A 22047-nucleotide genomic window follows, 5' to 3' on the forward strand; every position below is an offset into this window, starting at 1 on the left:
GCGAGGCCACCTAGCGGAGAGCCGAGCTATGGATGAGACCGTAGACCGCCCAGAGCGGAAGTGGGGGAGCAGCCGGAAGTAGTCCGAGTCTCAGGCGCAGAGACAGGTGGACAGACTTTGACAGGAGCCGGAGCTGCGCAGAGGCGTTGATGGCCATGGAGTTGGGCGAGCTTCTCTACAACAAGTTCGAGTACATCGAGACGGTGCGCGTGTCCAGACATCTGCCTTTCCCTCTCCAAGCCTGCGTCCCCTGAGGCCGCCGTCTCCATCCTATCCCTGCCCCACCCCAGGTCCCGTTGGCGTTTAGTCCGAGATTACACAGTGAGAGTTCATGTATGGTCTGGCTTTGTTATGTATTCCTTGCATGGCCAGTTTAGGCTTTTAAAAATTTATTCCTGGGCTTCCCTGGTGGCGCAGTGGTTGAGAGTCCTCCTGCCGATGCACGGGACACGGGTTCGTGCCCCGGTCCGGGAAGATCCCACTTGCCGCGGAGCGGCTGGGCCCGTGAGCCATGGCCGCTGAGCCTGCGCGTCCGGAGCCTGTGCTCCGCAACGGGAGAGGCCGCAACAGTGAGAGGCCCGCGTACCGCAAAAAAAAAAAAAAAAAAAAAAAAAAAAAAAAATTTGTTCCTGATTTCCACGTGGAGATAAAACGCCTTCCAAAAAGGACAGGTCTCATCCATCCTAATAATTACAACTCTGGGCTTCAGGCCTTTAAAAAAAATTTTTTTTTTTTTTTGGTACGCGGGCCTCTCACTGCTGCGGCCTCTCCCGTTGCGGAGCACAGGCTCCGGACGCGCAGGCTCAGCGGCCATGGCTCACGGGCCCAGCCGCTCCGCGGCATATGGGATCTTCCCGGACCGGGGCACGAACCCGAGTCCCCTACATCGGCAGGCGGACTCCCAACCACTACGCCACCAGGGAAGACCTAAAAAAAAATTTTTTTTTCTTTTAAAACGAACGTGTCATAATTTATTACTACGTGCTAAAGACTGTTAGGGTTTTTTTTGTTTGTTAGGTTCTTTATAGTCAATACAAACTATATGTAGATGTGTGTAAATTGCTCGAAACCGGGTTAGTGGTCAGTCAGCATTACTCTTTATTTTTTCATTGAATTCTCATAACTGTATGCTATTGGTAAAGTCATTATCCTGGTTTTAGGGCAGTAAAGCCAAAGTATAGAAATAAGAGTCAACATACCACATTCAATTTCTGGGTCTGTTCCTTGAATCCCTAAGTCACCCCATTGCAAGTCCTTTTCTCTCCAGAATGAGCTTTCTTCGTGGAAACCTGTAGCCCAGAACCCACTCAGTTTGCTCACCTCCGTTTTCTTCTATTTCCTTTCAGGCATCTGGGAACAAAGTTAGTCGCCAGTCTGTACTGTGTGGAAGTCAGAACATCGTTCTCAATGGCAAGGTAAGGGACGGAGCCAGCTCCGGGAGGCATATTTCTGCTTTGTTTCCACTGATGATCACATTAGCAGGGCAGATGAAATGTTGTCTCCCATTTATTGCTATATATGCTAAAATTCTCTCTCTTTTTTAATTCTCCAAATTGGATTTATTGAATACAAAAAAAGATGCAGTAAAAAGAGGCAACAGAAAGCCTTTTTCCTGTTATTCCAGGCACGAAATACAATGGCACCCAGCACTGAAATTATTAGACAGTATTATAGTGTGTCCTGTAGTACTGGACACAAAACATAAATAGACAACACAGTATTTTAGTGTAGAAACTAAAGTGATACTGATATAATTATCTGCTTACTTGAAACTTAAAATTAATTTGAGAATTGGGAAAGACAACTAAAATCTGAAATGCATTTGAAAAACGGAATGTGAAAGGCTTAGAATCTTGTAGTCTGAATAAACTGGAATAGCACAGAGATGAGCATAAACCTGGGATAATATTAGCATACTTCAGAACCAGAGAAAATATCAAGATATATTTGAGCTTGACAAACACTGAAGTCCATAGTTTCTTTCTGCCATTAGGAACACTCAATTTTCCTTGGAATAGTAAATCTGTAACTTGTAGAAGTAAAATAATCTCACCGTAATCAGAAGATCACAGATATTTTCAGTAGAGACACAATTACTGTGTCTGTTACCCCATCATACCATGAGATTTAATGGAAAAGAAATATAGTTTGGTAGTTCGATGTAATTAGTAATTATAGATACACTGTTTCAGTACAAAATTAGAAAATTCAGTTAACTCCATCTGACTCGTTAGCAAATATGTGGAGTTTTTTTTTTAATCCTTCAGCTAATTCCAAAACATTTTCTGTGATTTTGTAGGGAAGATTTGTGTGTGTGTGTGTGTGTGTGTATTTATGACAAAATTTGCCATTTTAAGCGCTTTTAAGTATACAGTTGATTGACATTAATTATTTTCACAGTATTGTGCAATCATCACCACTATATCTATTTCTAAAACATTTTCATCACTCAAACGGAAACTCTGAACCCATTAAGGAATAACTCTCATCCCCTTTCCTCCAGACCCTGGTAACCTCAATCTACTTTCTGTCTCTATGAATGTGCCTATTCTAGATACGTCATTTAAGCAGAATCATGCAAGATTTGTCCTTTGGTCTGGCTTATTGCACTTAGCATAATGTTTTCAAGGCTCATCCACACGTATCAGAATTTTATTCCTTTTCATGACTGAATAATATTGCATTGTATATATGTACATTTTGTTTATTTATTTATCTGTTGATGGACACTTGGATTGTTTCTACCTTTTCACTATTGTGAGTAATGCTGCAATGAACATTGGCTTACAAGGATATATTTGAGCTCTGTTTTCAGTTATTTATTACATACCTAGGGGTGGGGGTGTCTGGGTCATATGGCAGTTCTATTTTTTAGCTTTGCGAAGAACTGCCAAATTGCACCATTTTACGTTCCCACCGCAATGCAAGAGAGTACCAATTTCTCCATATCCTCATGAACACTTGTTATTTTCTGTTTTTTTTTTTTGGATGTGTATATGAAAGGTATTCAATATTTCATTGTGTGTTTTTTTTAATTAGTTACTTTATTTTATTTTTGGCAGTTTTGGGTCTTTGTTGCTGCACGCAGGCTTTCTCTAGTTGTGGCAAGCGGGGGCTCCTCTTCATTGCGGTGCGCAGGCTTCTCATTGTGGTGGCCTCTCGTTGTGGAGCATGGGCTGTAGGTGCGTGGGCTTCAGTAGTTGTGGCACGTGGGCTCAGTAGTTGTGGCTCATGGGCTGTAGAGCTCAGGTTCAGTAGTTGTGGCGCACTGGCTTAGTTGCTCCGCGGCATGAGGGATCTTCCCGGACCAGGGCTCAAACCTGTGTCCCCTTCATTGGCAGGGGGATTCTTAACTACTGTGCCACGAGGGAAGCCCCTCATTGTGTTTTTTTTAATTAATGTTTTATCGGAGTATTGTTGATTTACAATGTTATGTTAGTTTCTGCTGTACAGCAAAGTGAATCAGCAATCCATATACATATATCCACTCTCTGCTAGACTCCATTCCCATATAGGTCATTACAGAGCACTGAATAGAGTTCCCTGTGCTATACAGTAGGTTCTTATTAGTTATCTTTTATATATAGTAGTGTGATTTGCATTTCCCTAATGTCTAATGATGATGAACATCTTTTATCTTATTGGCCATTTGCATATCTTTGGAGAAATATCTATTCAGCTCTTTGAGCATTTTAAAATCTTGTCTCTTTGTTGAATTGTAGGAGTTCTTTATATTCTGGGCATTAAATCCGTATCAGATTTATGATTGCAAATATTTTCTACCATTCTGTAGATTGTCTTTTTACTTTCTTGATAATGTTCTTTGATGCACAAGAGTTTTTAATTTTGATGAAGTCCAGTTTATCTATTTTTTCTTTTATTGCTTAAGTTTTTGATGCCGTATATCTAAGAATCCTTGCCAAACCCAAGATCATGAAGATGTACTCCTATGTTTTCTTCTAAGAGTTTTATGGTTTTAGCACTTGTATTTAAATGGTCATTGATCCATTTTGAGTTAATTTTTGCATATGATGTGAGGTTGGGGTCCTAATTAATTAATTTTGGGGGGGTGTGGAAATCTACTTGTCCCAGCACCATTTGTTGAAGAGATTGTTCTTTCCCCATTGAATGGTCTTGTCATCCTTATAGAAAATCATCTGGTCACAGATGTATGGGTTACTTTCTGGACTCTCAATTCTATTCCATAGTTGATATATCTGTCCTTATGCTAGTTCTACACTATTTTGGTTACTGTAGACTTGTAGTAAATTTTATAATCAGGAAATATGAGTCTTCCAACTTCTTCTTTTTCAAGAATTATTTTGGTTATTTGGGGCCCTCTGTTTCTTTTCTGAAAGGTGTTTTATTTGGCACTATTTGGTGCACACAGAAGACTGATATGCAATATATATGTTATGAAGCATAAAAATTAAATCAACACCATGAACCCACCACCCAGCTGAAGAACTGGAACATAATCAATGCATAATAATACAGTACAGCCTGAAGTTCCTCTCCCATTTCTTTCTTCTACCTCCTTACAAGAAGATACCACTATTCTGAACTTTTTGTCTTATAAATTCTTTATTTTTCAAAACAAAATTTTTACCACATACATGTGAATTTTTAAATAATATATATTGTTTAGCTTTACTTGGTTTTCTGTGACTTACTCTTTTTACCCTCAGTTATTGTAATAATGACAATAGAAAACATATATTACATTTAGTAAGTAACATCGTTCTCAGCTTATTGTCTAAGATTCATTGTGGTTTATGCATTTTCACTGCTGTGTATAATTCGGTTTATCCCCTCTCTTATCCCCTCCAGCTTTTTGTTATTACGAACAATCCATTTTTGTTTCCAGCCCCTGTCCCTTTCAGAAATTTGACATTTCTGTTTTCCTGAGCCCTTCCATCGGGTGTCACAGTGCCTGCAGGAAGAGACAGGGATCAGATGAGCAAAGAGGACTGGGTGTAAACCAGAATGGTGGGGCCTAGTGAATTGGAGAATACAGGACCTATCTAAACTCGGGCTGATTTTTGCCATGTGGGAGTGCAGACCTGTACTTGCAGAGCCTCTGATTTTCTCAAAAGAAACTGGAAATCTGGATTTTTTTTAATGTAAAATGTCCTACTATTCACATAATAGCATCTAATTTAAATGATAAAAATGGCTGCAGAGGCCAGAGAAAACCATTTCTAGGTACAGCCCTCAGACCCCCAGCTTGCCACCCACCTCTGCCTTGTCCTTATTGAGTTTGATGAAGTCTGCTTTAATACTGTTTTTCTCCCTGAAAGGTCTTTTTAGGCACCTCCTTTCATTTTAACACCCTGTTGCCTCTATTTTTAATCTGACTTCTCTTCTTTAGCTCCATTCTTTATGAGATAGGAAACCAGGGTTTGAATACCGCTTGCTAAATTTCTTTCACCATCTGTGATATCGTTTCCTTCTTATGCTTTTTGTGTGTTTGCTTCCTCAGTGGGAATGTAATTTAGGCTGACTGAGGGACTTATATGGATTTTCTTTATTTCTAGATTAAGATTGTTATCTTTACTTAAAACACAATAAAACAGTAACAGCCATTACCAAATACTCAGAACTCTTGGTATTCTGTTTTCTTCCTAAAGAAAAATAAGTCATTTTCTCTGATTGTAGATGGAAACACAAGCTGAAAAACAATGATTGAAGTAAATTAAGGATCTCAGATGAAAGAATTATGTACTAGAAATAGACATCTCTCTAAGCTTGAAGAAGATAGCTTTTAAAAACCAAGAGAGGAATTCCCTGGCAGTCCAGTAGTTAGGACTCGGCACTTTCACTGCCAGGGCCTGGGTTCGATCCCTGGTCAGGGAGCTAAGATCCCACAAGCTGCACAGCACAGCAAAGAAAAACAAAAACAAAACAAAACAAAAAAACCAAGAGGACCTGTAATACTTTACAATCAGCAACAGATGTGAAAATTTCTTTTTACTGATAGAGGTTTTATAGACTGAACATATGTGGGTCAGATTGGTAAACTCTTCCAGGTGTGAGCCCATTTCTTTTTTAGTATCTTCTCAGAGCCTCATATTCTGGCTGTTGATTTATCTAAATTCACCTATATTTGAGGTGTTCCCATCTACTTCTCTAGCCTGACCTTCTGTCTTGGGCCCCATACCTTTATTTACAACTGCCTGTTGGTCATCCCACAGATTCCACAAACTCAGAATTTCAAAATTGAATTTATTGTCTAGTCCCCAGAATTGCTCACCCTGTCCTAGATTTTTTTTCTCTTACCCAACATCTAAACAATGACCAAGTCACATAAAATCTCTTCTTTTTTTTTCTTTTTAAATATTTTATAATGGAACATTAAAAAAAATCAGTTTTAGGACTTCCCTGGTGGCGCATTGGTTAAAAATCCACCTGCCAGTGCAGGGGACACGGGTTCGAGCCCTGGTCCGGGAAGATCGCACAGGCCATGGAGCAACTAAGCCCGTGTGCCACAACTACTGAGCCTGCGCTTCTAGAGCTGAGCCCGTTCTCCGCAACAGGAGAAGCCACCACAATGAGAAGCCCGTGCACTGCAACAAAGAGTAGCCCCCACTCACCGCAACTAGAGAAAAGCCCACACATAGCAACAAAGACCCAGCACAGCCAAAAATAAAATAAATAAATTGATTTTTTAAAAATCATTTTTATTTAGGTATATTACATACAATAAAGTGTATCCATTTTAAATATGAAGTTTGAAAAGTTTTGGCTGATGTGGACATCTATGCAACTAGTACCACAGTCAAGATATAAAATATTTCCATCACCCTAGTTTCCTTGTGTCCCTCTGCAGTCAAGCCTTCTGCTAGCTTTGCCCAGGTAACCTATGTAAAACTAATAGAGGTTAGTTTTGCATTTTCTCAAGTTTCCTGTAATTGGAATTATGTACTTTTTTTTTTTTGGTCAGCTTCTTTCCCTCAGCATAGTGTTTTTGAGATTTATCCATGTTGTTGGATGTATTCATGGATTAGTAGTTCATTACTTTTTATAGATGAGCAGTATTATTATGGAACTTTTATGACACATTTAAGAGTAGAGAGAACATATAATGAGTCCCTATATACTCATTCACCAGCTTTTACAATTAGCAATATTCTGGCATTCTTGCTTCATCTCTGTCTCACCTGCCAAGTTCAAACAAGTTTTGGAGTGGAATATTTTAAAGCAAATTGCAAGCATAATATTATTTCACCCATAAATATTTCAATGTATATCACTAATATTTAAAGGCTTTAAAAAATGTATAGAGGACCGTTACTATATTTTTTAAAAAGCCAGTCATTCCCTAATATTATCTAATCTAATCCTCAGTCCATGTTCAGTCTTTCCATCATCTTTTTTTTTCTGGCTGCGTTGGGTCTTCGTTACTGTGCCTGGGCTTTCTCTAGTTGCGGCGAGTGGGGGCTACTCTTCATCGCGGTGCACGGGCTTCTCTTTGCGGTGGCATCTCTTGTTGCGGAGCACAGTCTCTAGGCGTGTGGGCTTCAGTGGTTGCAGCACGCAGGCTCAGTAGTTGCAGCACACAAGCCCTAGAGCACGCGGGCTTCGGTAGTTGCGGTGCGCAGGCTCTAGGGCACGCGGGCTTCAGTAGTTGCAGTGCGTGGGCTCAGTAGTTGTGGCACACAGGCTCTAGAGCGCAGGCTCAGTAGTTGTGATGCATGGGCTTAGTTGCTCTGCGGCATGTGGAATGTTCCCGGACCAGTGATTGAACCATGTCCTCTGCATTGGCAGGCGGATTCTTAACCACTGCGTCACAAGGGAAGTCCCTGCATTATCTTAAGATGTCTTTTTACCCTTGGCTTGTTCAAATCAGGATCCAAACAAGGTCAGATACACATTACTGTTTGGTTGATGTGTCTCTTAAGTCTCTTTGAATCTGTAACAGTTCTCTTTCCCTGCCTCGTTTTTCTCCACATGCCATTTATATGTTGAGGAAACTGGCTCACTGTCCTGCAGTATTTTCAAATTTCTGAATTTGGCTGATTCTGTTTACACAGTGTTGCTTAATGTGATCTCTTTTCCCCTCTCCTTCCTCTAAATTGGTAGCTGGATCTAAAGGATTGCTCAGATTCCTCTACCTCTGATTTATTTCTCTTTTCCTGATGCACAGCTTTTGCCTTAGGAAAGGCCCACCATCTCGTTTCACCTTGATCCATCTGAAGGGTCACTTCCCCTCCAGTCTTGCCTGCCTCCATTCAGGCTCCAGACTGCTTCCAGAGTAATATTTCTAAAATGAAGCTTTGCTTGTGTTAATCCTCTGCTTAGAATCTTTCATTGATTCCTTATACCCGCTAGGGAAAAACATCTGAACTTCTGTACTCAGCACAGGTAATTCCTCATGATCTGGTCCCTTGCTTACTTTCCCAGCCGCAACCCCAGCCACGTGCACTTTTTTTTTTAAACCTCATTTATTCAGTAGACATTTGGAGAATGCCTACTCTTTACCAAGTATGGGGTATTAGTTCCCCCCAGTTTCTGGGTTGTGTTATTCAGCCCCTCCTGGCAACCTCTGGGGAAGCCAGATATCACACCTTGCAGTGTAGCACATAATCTGGGTCCAGAAATTGGGAGAGGAAGCAGAACCTCAGTGGGTCCACCTCTGGAGCATGAAGTTGGAGATAGTAGTGTTAGGAGATTAGACAAAGGTGGGAACAGCCAGGACTCTCACTGAGCAAGCAGCCAAGGCTTGGGGGCAGGTGGAACCGAGTGCATCTGAGGAGATGCACAGACCAGGTCTGCCACAGGTATTCTCAATAAATGTTTGTCCATCCATTGAGTCCTATTCATGGGATAATAAGGGCAAAGCTTGTGATGTACTGGGAACATCTTGAACTGCAATCAGTATTATGAGGGCAGTTCGCTTTACCTTAAAATTATCCCTTTTGACAGAACAGGTGATTCAGTAGAGTATAGCATAACTCTCAAACTGTCTGGTTTCCTACTCTTTTTCATTGTGTTTTAGGCTATGTTAGTAGCTTTTTAAAATATGCTTTGTTTTATAGACCATTGTGATGAATGACTGTATTATTCGAGGGGATCTGGCAAATGTAAGAGTTGGACGTCATTGTGTCGTGAAAAGTCGGAGTGTCATAAGGCCACCATTCAAGAAATTCAGCAAAGGGTATGTAATTTAATGACCTGATTCAGTCTTGGGCAAGATGCTGCTACTGGTGGTACTATCCTTGCATTGAGTTGTGCGGGAAGGAGCAGGTCTACACTATCGTTTGGGACACTAAGTAAGAATTCACCATAATGAACACAACTCTGGTGTTGGTTGTCTTAGTCTAGTTGGTGGTTAGTTGCCAGAAACAATCCACTTAAGCTGTCAAGAGCAAAGGGGGTTCTGATTAAACAGCCACAGGCGTATTTGATGGAATTTAAGGGTAGAAAAAGGGGTCAGGCTTCACAAGGGACTAGAACCTGGAACTGGACAGCTAGCCAGAATCAAGACCACTATTCTGTCTGGCTACTGCTCTGTTACCAAGGTTATACTGTTTCTTAACTATTCTTCTCTCTGCACTTCTGCTTCCCTCTTTTTTCTTTCAGCTATAACTTCTGGCTTTTCTCATGGAGCCAACCTTGCTGCCTCAGCCCTTTTTTTACATCACTTCTCCATTTAGTCTTCCAATAGATACCAACCAGAGATTTTAGGTCCTATTAACAAAATGTTGGGAGAGAGAATCTAATTAGCTCAGTTTGAGTTAAGTGCCCACCCCCAGTCTAAACAGCTTTGACCCAGAGAGCAGGGTCAAGTCAGGCCCACTGATCTCTCAGTGGGAATAAGGATTGTCTAAGGAAGGGCATGGACAGGGCAGGAAAACCGACCGCTATGTTTGATATGTGGTATTCTCTTTGCCTCTCTCTCCCTTTGCCCTCCTGGTTCCTACCTATGGCACCATCTGCTTTTCATCCAAGAATTCAACAAGCATTGATTGAGTGCTTTCCTTATGCCAGTCACTAGGTTATAAGCTGGGCATATAAAGATGGATCAAATAAGGTCTCAAAACCTAGAGTTAGAAGTAAAACAAACTAGTAAATGTAACAAAAAAGAAACAGACTCATAGATATACTGAACTAGTGGTTACCAGTGGGAAGGAGGAGGGGCAAGACGGGTAGGGGATTAAGAGGTACAGACTACTACATATAAAATAAATGAGCTACAAGGATATGATTTACAGCACAAGGAATAATAGCTAATATTTTATAATAACTATAAGTGGAGTATAACCTTTAAAAATTGTGAATCACTATGTTGTACACCTGAAACGTATATATTGGAAATCAACTATACCTCAATTAAAACAACAACAATAACAACCTAGTGATAGAAATAATTATATAAACAGATAGCTACTATAGAATATGGTGCTATAACATGATAGCCACTATAGAATGGGATCCTCCTGTCACTGGGGCATGAACATGGTTAGGGAGGAGCAGAGAAGAGGGCAGCTAACTCAGACTACCATACCTGGGTGTATATCATGCAGGAGTCGTCCTGCATTTCCCATAGTGATGTTGGGCTCCAGGCTTTCATTATGTACAGGAATTGGAGCAGGGAGTCATTGTAAATCATGTGAATTTAAATGAAAGCATTTGCTCATTAGCTCAGAAGGCTATTTTTTTTTTTTGGCCATGCTGCGCGGCATGTGGGATCTTAATTCCCTGACCAGGGATCGAACCCGGGCCCCCTTCAGTGGAAGCGCAGAGTCTTAACCACTGGACCACCAGGGAAGTCCCTCAGAAGACTGTTGAGGGGAGGGGACTTCCCTGGTGGTCCAGGTTAAGATTCTGTGCTCCCAATGCAGGGGGCCCGGGTTTGATCCCTGGTCAGGGAACTAGATCCTGCATGCATGCTGCAACTAAGAAGTCCACATGCTGCAACTAAGACCCGGCGCAGCCAAAAATTTAATAAATATTTTTTAAAATTTAAAAAAAAAAAGGACTATTGAGTGGAAATCAGAAAACCCTGTGAGGCCCTTTCATGGTTTCATACAGTGACTGATGCTCTGCTAGAGTTGTTGACTCCACCTCCTGATAAAGGCATTATTGGGCTGGGTATGGTCCAGGAAGAGGACTGAGAATGAATAAGAAGCTTATTGGTGAATGGAGGGAAGTGTAAATTAGAATAGTCTACATGAGAAATATAGAAATATGAAAGTGTAAATAGCAACACATGAATAGAAGGTGAATGTCGATTTCCTCCCCTGTATATCTCAATACCAGGACTAGATAATAGTATAAAGTTTGGAGTTCTTAATTGAAATTAAGGAGTTGATAGTACTGTTGTAGACTATGATAAAATCAAGGAATCCATTGCCACACAGGGGGTCCAGACCAAAAATGCAAATGAATTAAGGAAGATTTAAATAAAGTATAGGTCTGTGGAGGACAGGTATCATCTCTGACAAAATATTCCTGACAAAATAGAACACAGGACTGGAAAGAGCCAGTGAGCATCCAGCTGCTTTATATTAGTTCTAGTCCAAATATTTTACATCCCAAGGTACCGAAATTTCTTGTAAATATGATCACAGACCACTGTTAATGACATTTGAGGAGTCCTGGAGGATGGGAATAATGTCACAAGTCTGGAGAAAGCCGACTGACTTCATAAGTCCTGGCTTAAATGTCACTTTCAATTAAGCTTTTACTTAACCTCCAGTCTGAGTAAAGTCTCTTTGTTATATGCTCTCATAATGTGTTATTTTTCCTCTGTAGCACTTATCACAGTTGTAACTAATTACTTATTTAATCATTTATTTAATCTCTCTTTTCTTCTCTTGTTTGTAAGCTCCATGGGCACGATTGTATCCCTTTTGCTCACCGTTGTATTCCCCAGTTCCTAGCATAGAGTCTGGCATGTAGTAGACTCTCATAAAACCAGTCAATATATAAATTTTTAGCATGTTGGGAATTATATCCCATGAACCTCACATCAGTCCCCTGAAGGATTATAGAGCAGATTAATGAAAATGTGATCTGTGGGCATTTTCAAAGGAGGCAGGAATGAGCAAAACATTCATTCGTTTTTATTTGGTGCCAGATTTTTTAGCTTTGAAGGTTTTGCTCTTACTGTTTTGCTATTTCCTTTCACATTTCTTCGGTCTAATATTTCTGATTTCGATATAGTAGTCACATGCATCTTCTTCAACATTATAGAATTCCTTAAGCCTGAGGATTCTTTCCTTGCTAGGAACAGTCTTATTAAGAAAAGACGATGGAGTTGAGATTACGATCTTTAGTTCTATAAACCTTGACCAGAAGTACATCACCTTGACCTTTCTTTGTTCATCTTCTTTTTCTTCTATAGCGTTGCATTTTTTCCTCTACATATTGGGGACCATGTCTTTATTGAGGAAGATTGTGTGGTCAACGCAGCTCAGATTGGCTCTTATGTTCACGTTGGCAAGAACTGTGTGATTGTGAGTATGGTGACTTGGCTGGCTGAACAGCCTCACTCCCTCTCTAGCTCGCATCCCTCACATCAGTGGGCTTCTGCTTCTGTCATCAAGCAGGCTAGAAGTCCTTTCTGGTCTACTGGTCTATCAGAATTATTACTGAATTTGGAATTTTTCCTGGGCATTAATAATCTTGGCTAACCTTTATGGAACCTCTTCCATATGACGTTAAACTCTTACCTTTGATTATTTCATTTAATCTTCACAACCATCCAAGGGTACTAGGTACTGTTATTATCCCTGTTTTCAGGTGAGGAGGTTGAAGACCTTTGATATTAGGGAATTTGACAAGGCTAGTAAATGGTAGTGCTGGGATTTGAACCCTAGTGGTATGAATAGCCATGCTGCTATGTGGCCTACCTGTTGCTTCACCTCAAGAATCTTACAGTCTGGTGGGGGTGAGGGGATCTTGAAGGGTACATCAAAATTGGCTCCTAGACAAGAGGAGAATGAGTGTTTCAGGGAAGAAATTGGCATATGTAAGGGTCAGAGTCACCAATGGGCATGACATTAAGGGAGCTGCACGTAGTTCAGGGTGCTGGGTGTGCCAGGTGTGAGGGGGCCCCTCCCTCAGCAGAACTTGTAGGACCCTGGTCCACAGATGCTTCGATATCAGTTTGTTTAACCCAACCAAGGCTTTCCAAGGCTGAATTTCTTGGTATTTCAGAGATGAAGAGGTTGATTTCAGTTAGGATTTCTGAGACCATCTTGAGTAAGACTGTTAATGATCAGAGCCAAACTGCCTAAATTTTCAGGGAAAATGTTTCCTACATTTTATTTTTTATTTTATTTATTTATTTATTTATTTTGCGGTACGTGGGCCTCTAACTGTTGTGGCCTCTCCCGTTGCGGAGCACAGGCTCCGGACGCGCAGGCTTAGCAGCCATGGCTCACGGGCCTAGTCGCTCCGCGGCATGTGGGATCTTCCCGGACTGGGGCACGAACCTGTGTCCCCTGCATCGGCAGGTGGACTCTCAACCACTGCGCCACCAGGGAAACCCCCTACATTTTATGTTTGTCCCTCAGATTCTGGGAAAAGCCAAGAACCCCTTTCATGCATTTAAATGGCCACTCCCCTTAATTTAGAGTCAGTTCTCTGCTCTGGATAAGACTAGGACCCTAAAGTATCAGAAAACATGCAGAAGCCATGCAGTCACATTTTAGGAGCCATGAGGGCACAGCAAAGGTGGACAGTGCAACGGAGAACCCCACTGCTGAGAAAAACATTCCAGTCTGACTTGTTACTCAGAATTAAGGGGAGTAGTTGTTTTGCCAAATATTCTTCTCCAGGGGAGTTCCTTAGTATGCATTAGAGACAGAACGTCTGTGGTTCGGGCTGATGTTGAGAAAAGGGAGAAGAAATCCATCCTCTCCCCTTATTCTGACTGTTTGACCAAAGCTGGCTTTCCAAGCCACAGCTGTGTTTTTCTGATATTTTCCTCAGCAATGTGAAGACATCATCATAGTAGCCTAGTCCTTTAGCCCCAGAGCCAAACGTCTGAACGGTTAAGAGCCAAATGTCTGAACGGTTAAAATCCAAATGCTATTCCCACAGCTTAGGGAATTCTAGTCCTGTTGTTAGGTGCTCTGCTTTTTGTATCACTTTTCAGTACATCAATTCATGGTATTGTCATTGTTCAGTTTTGACAGTACTTATTTGTTGAGCCTTTAAAAGTTCCCAAGTAATCTCAGGAGAATGATCCTTTGAGAATCTCAGAGCTAGCAGGAACTCATTTAGAGTCCAACTGTCCTCATGACACATGGATCCTTCCATCTCATGTGGTAGTCTAAGTTATGCTTGGATATGTGAAGGTGTGGGTGTTAATCAGAATTGCCCAAATGTCTGCAGGAAAAGCCTAACAGGCAATATTAATAGGCACTGTTACCACGCCATGAGTTTTACTTTTGTCTCTAGTCTTGACAGCATCCCTACGGGCTTGGTTTTATATCCTATTTCACAGGATTTAAGTAACTTGCTAAATAACTTGCATAAAGAGATATGGGTAGCCATAATACTAGCAACATGTAGTTCTTAACTCCTTCTTGGAAAGTTCTCCAGGAAAGAATAAAGAAGTAGTTTCAGCTTTTTATCTCCTCAGCTATTGCCAAGCCATTCATGCCTATGAAGTACCTGCATATTTTATTCTGCTGCCATGTAATTGATCAGTTTACCCAGAATTCTCTGAAACCGAATTGAGCACATTTCTCTGAGTGGGCAGAAAGGCCAACTATAGAAAGCAGGTGCCCTCAGGCTGTGTGGTGGCTGGTAGTATACGGTGAGAAGGTTCATTTCCACTGTCCCTCTCTTCCAGAGCCCTGTGTCTGCAGGTCCCTCTCTGTGAATGTGTCCTGCCATATGCAGCACATTGTCTCCTTTTTCTCAGTGCCCCATGTGCTTAGTTTGAGTTATTAGGAGCTTAGGCGTCATAGGACATCTTTGAGTTAATTTGGGAGTCACCAGGGGAGCTGGCCATCTGCCCAATTTTTGATGTTGCCAATAATAGGTAATTCATGGAAGAAAACTTTCCAAGGAGAAATGAGCTGCAGTCATAACTTGCTTCTGACCTAAAGATGTTGCTCAACTTGGCTGCTATCCACCCAACTGGAGACAACTTAGTTAGCCACTGAAGAAATGCAGACTTAAGAGGTATAAGCTTTTTTAAAAATTCATTTGGCAATCTACCCAGGAGTTCCTGGACATACATAAGAGTTAGGTATTTAATACTGGGGGAAATTTGAACACAACCAAATCAAAGTATCTTTCATATTCTTTGGTAAAATCTAAGATCTAGATGGGTTAGCATTATCCTGGTATTTGTTAGGTGTTCCACATCCTCAGCCACCTGGGGATGTTTTATCAGATCATCTGACCAGAACACAAGTAAACTTATAGACCCGGATGATGTAAATGCAATTTGTCATTTACTCTGCAAGTTGTCTGAGACATAACTTTAACCATATACAGAAGCCTCTCCTTTCCCTTAAGCCATGAAAGAGATGAAGCTCCCAGACCTTATTTCTTGCCCCCAAAATGCCGTGGGTGATGGCAGAATTGAAAAGTGATGACAGTGGATAAAGTCAAGCATAATGTCCAGCTTAAACCTTCTAATAACTACCACTTACCCATGGGAGAACAAATGAACTAATAACTTCATATCCAGAAGAATTTGCCACGATTTTTCAAGTTGGAATTGGCAAAAGAACAAACAGACCTTAAATTGGTAGGTGCAAAACGAATGTACTGGCTAATATGAACCAAGAGTACAGAAGTAGATCCTAATTTCATACATAAGTGGCTCCGGGGGTTCAGTTGATGTCATGAGAACTAATCCCCTTCCCTTTTTTGTTTTCCTCTGGGAGGCTCTCAGGCAGGTCCTTTCCTCATGGAAACCAGTGGCTGGTCCAGGATTCTGTCCTGTCCTCTAGAATCCCCATTGGAAAGAGCTTCTTTTCCCAGTAGTCCCAGCAGAAGCCCTGACATTGAGATTCATCATCGGCTCATACGCCGATTCCCTAAACCAGTGGCTGTGGCCAGGCTCGGGGTTCATAGTTTGGGTTGGGAGGTGAAGCACATGGACTGAGATGGGGATGGGGTGGTATCCAAGGAAAATATAGGTTCTGTTACCAGAAGAAAGGGAAGTGGATGTTGGACAAGCAAAACAACAGATATCCACTAAATTATTTTAAAAAAAGAAAAGTAAACAGAATTCTTGAAGATTGAATTTCATGTAGTATGAAATGCCTAAGGTAACTTGAACTGTCCCTAGTGTATGACTCACACCTCAAATTTATACACACTCACATTTTTACCTCCTGCTTGTCATGTACCACCTGCAGTAGGGAATAGTAGCCAAGCCTCTCGTCACTGTCCATGACTATTGTATGATATCATGAATGGAGAAAATATAAATATATTCCACACAGCAGACAAGACAGCTTTTACTCCCATTTCCTGGTCTGTTTCCTGTTAACAAGATTTTAATTTCAGGGGCGCCGGTGTGTGTTGAAAGACTGTTGCAAAATTCTCGACAACACAGTATTACCGCCAGAAACTGTGGTCCCACCATTCACCGTCTTCTCAGGCTGCCCAGGTAACCTTGGGTGTTGATTATTAAAACTCAAGTTTATTTTCTTTCACAAAAGTAATGCATGCGATTTCTATCTCTAACAGTATATTGATCTAGCTAACTTAAACATTCTCCTGTTACAGAGTACTCAGAAATACTATCTAAAATATAACTAGATAAATCTGTCACCAGCACAGGAAAAGTATGAGGAAGCATGTCTCTCTTGGCCTGGGCTCTAGGTGGAAAAATAAGAAGTGTGTCCAAAAGATTCTATGGCCTTACCTTCACATTGGTTGGGGTTTGAACTTGTACTTCCCGCCCTGCCCAGGAATGCCCTAACTGAAAAGTTACCATAAAACATGCTCTAAGATCAGTGAGAGCTCTAGGACACCTGAGAGAAGCAAATACATTATCTCTTGACCTTTGCCCAAGAGATAGGCAAAGCTCTCATGAGCTCAGAGTTCCAAATTACAAACATGTGATGAGACAAAAGCAATCCATGCTCATCCTAGAGAGCTTGGAAAACACTGAAAAGCAAGAAGAAAACCTCACATTCCCCAACCCCCACCTCAAGACAGTCTCTTTTCTTCTACATGTTGTTTTATGCAGTGGAAATCACGTAGCACATGCAAAGGTACATCACAGATTCATGATCTCTAACCACTGGTGGTTTATTTGTTACTCCAATTTAAAAAAATCTCATTCCTCAGATCACTGAATACAGATTTCAAAGATGTACAAAATCATCCACTAGGATTCTTTGGGGAGGAAATGGGCCATTCTGCTCTTTCATGCACCTCTGTTTGCAGAGGAGGAAGAGACTTTTATTTAGTAATTCTCCCCATAATGAGTTCCCACTGTGAGAAAGTTTAATAGTTCTTAGTAAGTGCTAGATCAGCACAGTCTTGGTGATTGTTTTAGGAGTTGTGAGACAAGCATCTGAGCTGAGATGAGAAGTGTATTGCTGACGAAATATCTTAATCTCTTTTAGCTTATTCAAGGCCCTTAGAACCAATTTATGGTATTTGAGCACTGATGGCGCATGGCAGGGAAGCACTGCTAGATATTTGAAATCCAGATAAACACTGTATGTGGAGGTTCTGCCTGGGACCTTAGAGATCATTGTATAGGTGAGGAAACTGAGGCCTGGAGAGGTTGAGTTGTACGACTTTTGGAGCTAGTTGGGGGGAAAGCTTTGACAAGCACTAAAGACTCCTTATTTATTTAAAAAAAAATTTTTTTTTTTTTTGGCCCCTCGGCTTTTGGGATCTCAGTTCCCCAGCCAGGGATTGAACCCGGGCCATGGCAGTGAAAGCACTGAATCCTAACCACTAGACCACCAGGGAACTCCCAGAACTCCTTATTTAGAGTCCAGTACTTTTTGCACTGATAGTGTACTTCCCATGTTTATTTTATGTGATTTCACAAACAAATGCTAACCATCTAGATACTGCTGTTGGCAATCTCCCCCTTTAATGAAGAGGCATAGGGTTGCAGGAAAACTAGCATATTTTTGGAAGGCTCCACAGCATGAAACTGAGTCAAAATGAAAGGCAAATCGTGCAGAAAGGATCTGGGTTAGGGACCAAAAACTCAGATGTCCACAGGAGCCTGACAGATCATGTAAATGATTGAAGCAATAGCCTATCATAGCTGTTTAAGAATACAGGCATGATATCATGAGAACTTCTGGTGTTTCATGAGGAGCTCAAAGTCTGAATTTTTGTATGGTATTTCTGAATTTTTAATTGTTGAGTACTAATTTTTTTAGGAGATTAAATACTGTACAGACTAAACATGTATTTGGAAATCTAACATGGGCTGCTAGTTTGTAAAAGGTGCCTGTGAGAATTGTGTATCTTTTAAGACCATTTTTTCTATCATAGTTTCTCTTCGTATATATACAAGAGCATATGTGTGTGTTTTTATATGCGTATGAATGTATAGGTATGTGTGTTTATATATATATTCGTGTATATAATATGAAACTTTTTACATGTATAAACAGAATCATACTCTGTTCTGTTAGGAAACTTGCTACCTTAACAGTATATCTTGGGCATCTTTTCTTGTCAGTATGGTGAGATTCACCTCATGCCTTTCAATGGTTTCATGGTTTTCATTGCATAAATGTCCCACAGTATAACTAATCATCCTCTGGCATAATGGATCAAAAAAAGTTGCACCTGGTTTTTCATGATTAGAAACTTTGCTGCATTGATGCTTTTGTACATATATTGTGCAATTGGGCAAGATTATCTGTAGAATAAATTCTTAAAAGTTGGATTATCTGGTCACAGGGTATGAACTTTTAAAAGTTTTGCTAGATATTCCTAAATTGCTCTTCAAACAGTTGTATGAGTTTACACATCCACCCAGAGTATGTGAGAGTGCCTCTTTCCTAGAAATTCTTAAATAGGATTCTCCCATCTTTTGTCTTTCTATAGGGTGTTTCTGTTCTACTCCCATCTGTGATTTGAATATATCTAGCATGTTCAGGCCTTGGATTCAGTTTCATTGTATGAATAGCAGGGCAGTTTCTTCCCTCAAGAGCTCTCATCTTGGCTTGCCCAGCAGGCGTCACCCCAGAATCCAGGGGATGGACAAATCCTTGCCTGGAACAACGTCAGATGTAGTCAGATTTGCCTGAACTCTTCAGGTTATGGCATGATGTACTAACCTCTTTTACCTGGAATATATTTATCTCTTTTTTAAAATTAATTTATTTTTTTTACTTTTTTATTTTTGGCTGCATAGGGTCTTCGTGGCTATGCGCAGGCTTTCTCTAGCTGCAGCGAGTGGTGGCCACTCTTCATTGCGGTGCACAAGCTTCTCATTGTGGTGGCTTCTCTTGTGGAGTACAGGCTCTAGGCATGTGGGCTTCAGCAGTTGTGGCTTGTGGGTTCGGTAGTTGTAGCTCACGGGCTCTAGAGCACAGGCTCAGCAATTGTGGCGCATGGGCTTAGTTGCTCCGTGGCATGTGGGATCTTCCTGGACCAGGGCTTGAACCCGTGTCTCTGCATTGGCAGGTGGATTCTTAACCACTGTGCCACCAGGGAAGTCCCTGGGATATATTTCTGCATTTTGGGAAAGTATTATTTGTTTCTCTCAAACACACAAATTCACATCATCTTGAAGATGTGGTCAGTGGAAATATTCTGTTAGCACCGAAGATGGAAAACTTAGTATTTAGACATTCATGACTAAAGAAAGGAGACTTCTAGAGGTTTCAACAGAAGTCAGAGCTGCATGTGGGCCTCCTCTGGCTCCTCGTGGTTGACCAGGTCTTTCTTTCCTCAGGACTCTTCTCAGGGGAGCTCCCAGAATGTACCCAGGAGCTGATGATTGACGTCACGAAGAGCTACTACCAGAAGTTTTTGCCCTTGACACAGGTCTAATGTCTCTGCCTTGTGTCTCGAATTCACTTGAGCTCTAAGATGAACTTGGGGACAAAGTGAGCCAGTCAGCATCTACAAAGAGCTCTTGTGTCTTTGACACCTCCCACCCTCTTTCTTTCTTTCTTTTTTTTTTTTTTTTTTTTTTGGTTTAATTCTTTAGAGTTTCTCAATCCTCCCAGGCTCTAAGCTCTTAAGACTTTAATAACAGAACGTCTAGAGGAGTTGTCTCCAAATGCTGTGCTTAAACCGTATCTATTGATAGTCACTCTGTACCATTATGTGTGGAACACGGACTCATCTATTTCCAGCACTCCCACCCCTTGGTCCTGTGGGTGGCTGGATGGAGCAGGGCATTCTGTCCCAGTGGGGAGGTTGTGATGCTCTTGTGCTGCCCATGGCCATGAGCTACCAAAGTGAGCACTGCTCACAGGGATCACTGTCAGCTTCCCTGCTGCTCACACATTTGACCAGTTGCCACAGCTGCTCATAATCTGGAAAAAAAAGTGTTTTGCGACTTTTCAGAGCCCAGATTCCTGTTGGCTACTAAAACTTGAAGGGAGGATAGTTAGTATTTCTCTTCTTTCCAGAGTGACCTGAACTGTCATTTTAATTCGGGGTGACTAATAAAAGACTTTCTAGCATCTATTCTAGGGCCTTGGCTTTCACTAAAAGGGGGGCCCTTAGCATCCAGATTTTATTTTTGCAAGGTCCCAGGTTTGAGTCTCCCACGTGGGTGGACTAGTCTGGCAGCCACTCCTTGCCTCATGGTGTTTGGGGACAGCTGTATATGCCTTATTTCATTTGTGACACTTGCTTCCTGGCCTAAAACCATTCAGCCCACCCTTTCTTTGCCATAAACCTCACAGTTCAGACCAAAATATCTGTACTTGGGCCCAATCTTATACGTACATGGGGGCCTCTTAAAATCATTCTGGGGGCACAGAGCCCCAAGGAGTAAATGAAGTTGCCACAGCCCTTCTTAGCTTCTGGGTAATAGCACAACCCTTCCTGTTCTGCTCTGGCCTCTTGGTTTAGTAAGAAGGTATAGGAGTGAAGACCTGAGAAGGCTGGCCTTGCTTGAAGCTCTGATGCTGCTGTGAATGGGGTAGGACAGTTTAGCCTTGAAGGTTAGAATCTAGCAGCAGCTGTCTTGACTTAATATCTGGTTATGGAGTTTGCAAAAAGAGCTGTGTGTAGTCATCTCTGCTAGTTCAATGTAAAACTGCTTTCTGGTTTGTCATTTTTTATGTTTGTACATTAAAAGATTGACACATGAAACAAGTCTTTTTTTTTTTTTTTTTTTTTTTTTTTTTGCGGTACGCGGGCCTCTTCTCACTGTTGCGGCCTCTCCCGTTGCGGAGCACAGGCTCCGGACGCGCAGGCTCAGCGGCCATGGCTCACGGGCCCAGTCGCTCCGCGGCATGTGGGATCTTCCCGGACCGGGGCACGAACCCGTGTCCCCTGCATCGGCAGGCGGACTCTCAACCACAGCGCCACCAGGGAAGCCCGAAACAAGTCATTTGAAGGTGATCACTGTCCACCTCCAGCGATGGCAACCTCTCTTGGGCACTTCACTGTGTGCCTGGTGCCCCTCTGCGGGCTTTATATTCACTTGCCTACCTAGGGCTCACATCAACCCTGTAAGCTGGACATTATCCCCACTTTACTGATGAGGAAAAATTTCAAAAATATTAGATAACTTGTTCCAGTCTTCGTGGTGAAGGAGTGGCTGACTCAGCAGGCACATGCATGTGTGCATGTCTGCCTGGCTCTGCAGCCCACGCTCTTCAGGTCTGCCCTGGTATGATGGGACAGTCTGCTGTGTCCTGTCTGATACCAGCAGTCTGTGATGGTTGCAGCTTTTTGGGGAGCCGTATCCCCCAGCTCCCTTCCCCTTTTGTGCCACCAAAAAGGTGGATCTTGTAGTTGGCAGAGCTTAGATGTGCCCTAGGCTAACCTCTTGCTTCTTAGAGAAATCTTCCAGGGCATGTCTGACAGATTCCCTTCCAGCCTGTGTTTGAATACCTGCAAAAGGAAGCTTGCCACTTTATACGACTGTTTGTTTTCTTTTTAAATTTATTTATT

The 22047-nt window shown here is 41.7% G+C and overlaps 1 protein-coding gene across 3 annotated transcripts; it reads left to right on the forward strand.

Moving 5' to 3' along the window:
• The first annotated feature begins 48 nt into the window (after positions 1-48).
• On the forward strand, positions 49-21243 carry DCTN5 (dynactin subunit 5). Of its 3 annotated transcripts, XM_067012123.1 has the most exons (7): positions 60-203; positions 1347-1415; positions 9039-9157; positions 12350-12461; positions 16486-16588; positions 19012-19236; positions 19865-21243. In XM_067012123.1, the coding sequence occupies exons 1-6, from the start codon at positions 150-152 to the stop codon at positions 19212-19214; spliced, it is 660 nt and encodes a 219-aa protein (XP_066868224.1). In that variant the 5' UTR covers positions 60-149; the 3' UTR covers positions 19215-19236; positions 19865-21243. The 3 variants fall into 3 exon arrangements, with proteins under 3 accessions (XP_058893044.1, XP_066868224.1, XP_066868225.1); XM_059037061.1 differs by lacking the exon at positions 19012-19236 and having other exon boundaries at positions 49-203; XM_067012124.1 differs by lacking the exons at positions 9039-9157; positions 12350-12461; positions 16486-16588; positions 19012-19236; positions 19865-21243 and adding an exon at positions 4884-5000.
• Positions 21244-22047: the final 804 nt, after the last annotated feature.

The sequence above is a fragment of the Kogia breviceps genome, chromosome 14 (genome assembly GCF_026419965.1).
Source record: "Kogia breviceps isolate mKogBre1 chromosome 14, mKogBre1 haplotype 1, whole genome shotgun sequence".
Lineage (NCBI taxonomy): Eukaryota > Metazoa > Chordata > Mammalia > Artiodactyla > Physeteridae > Kogia > Kogia breviceps.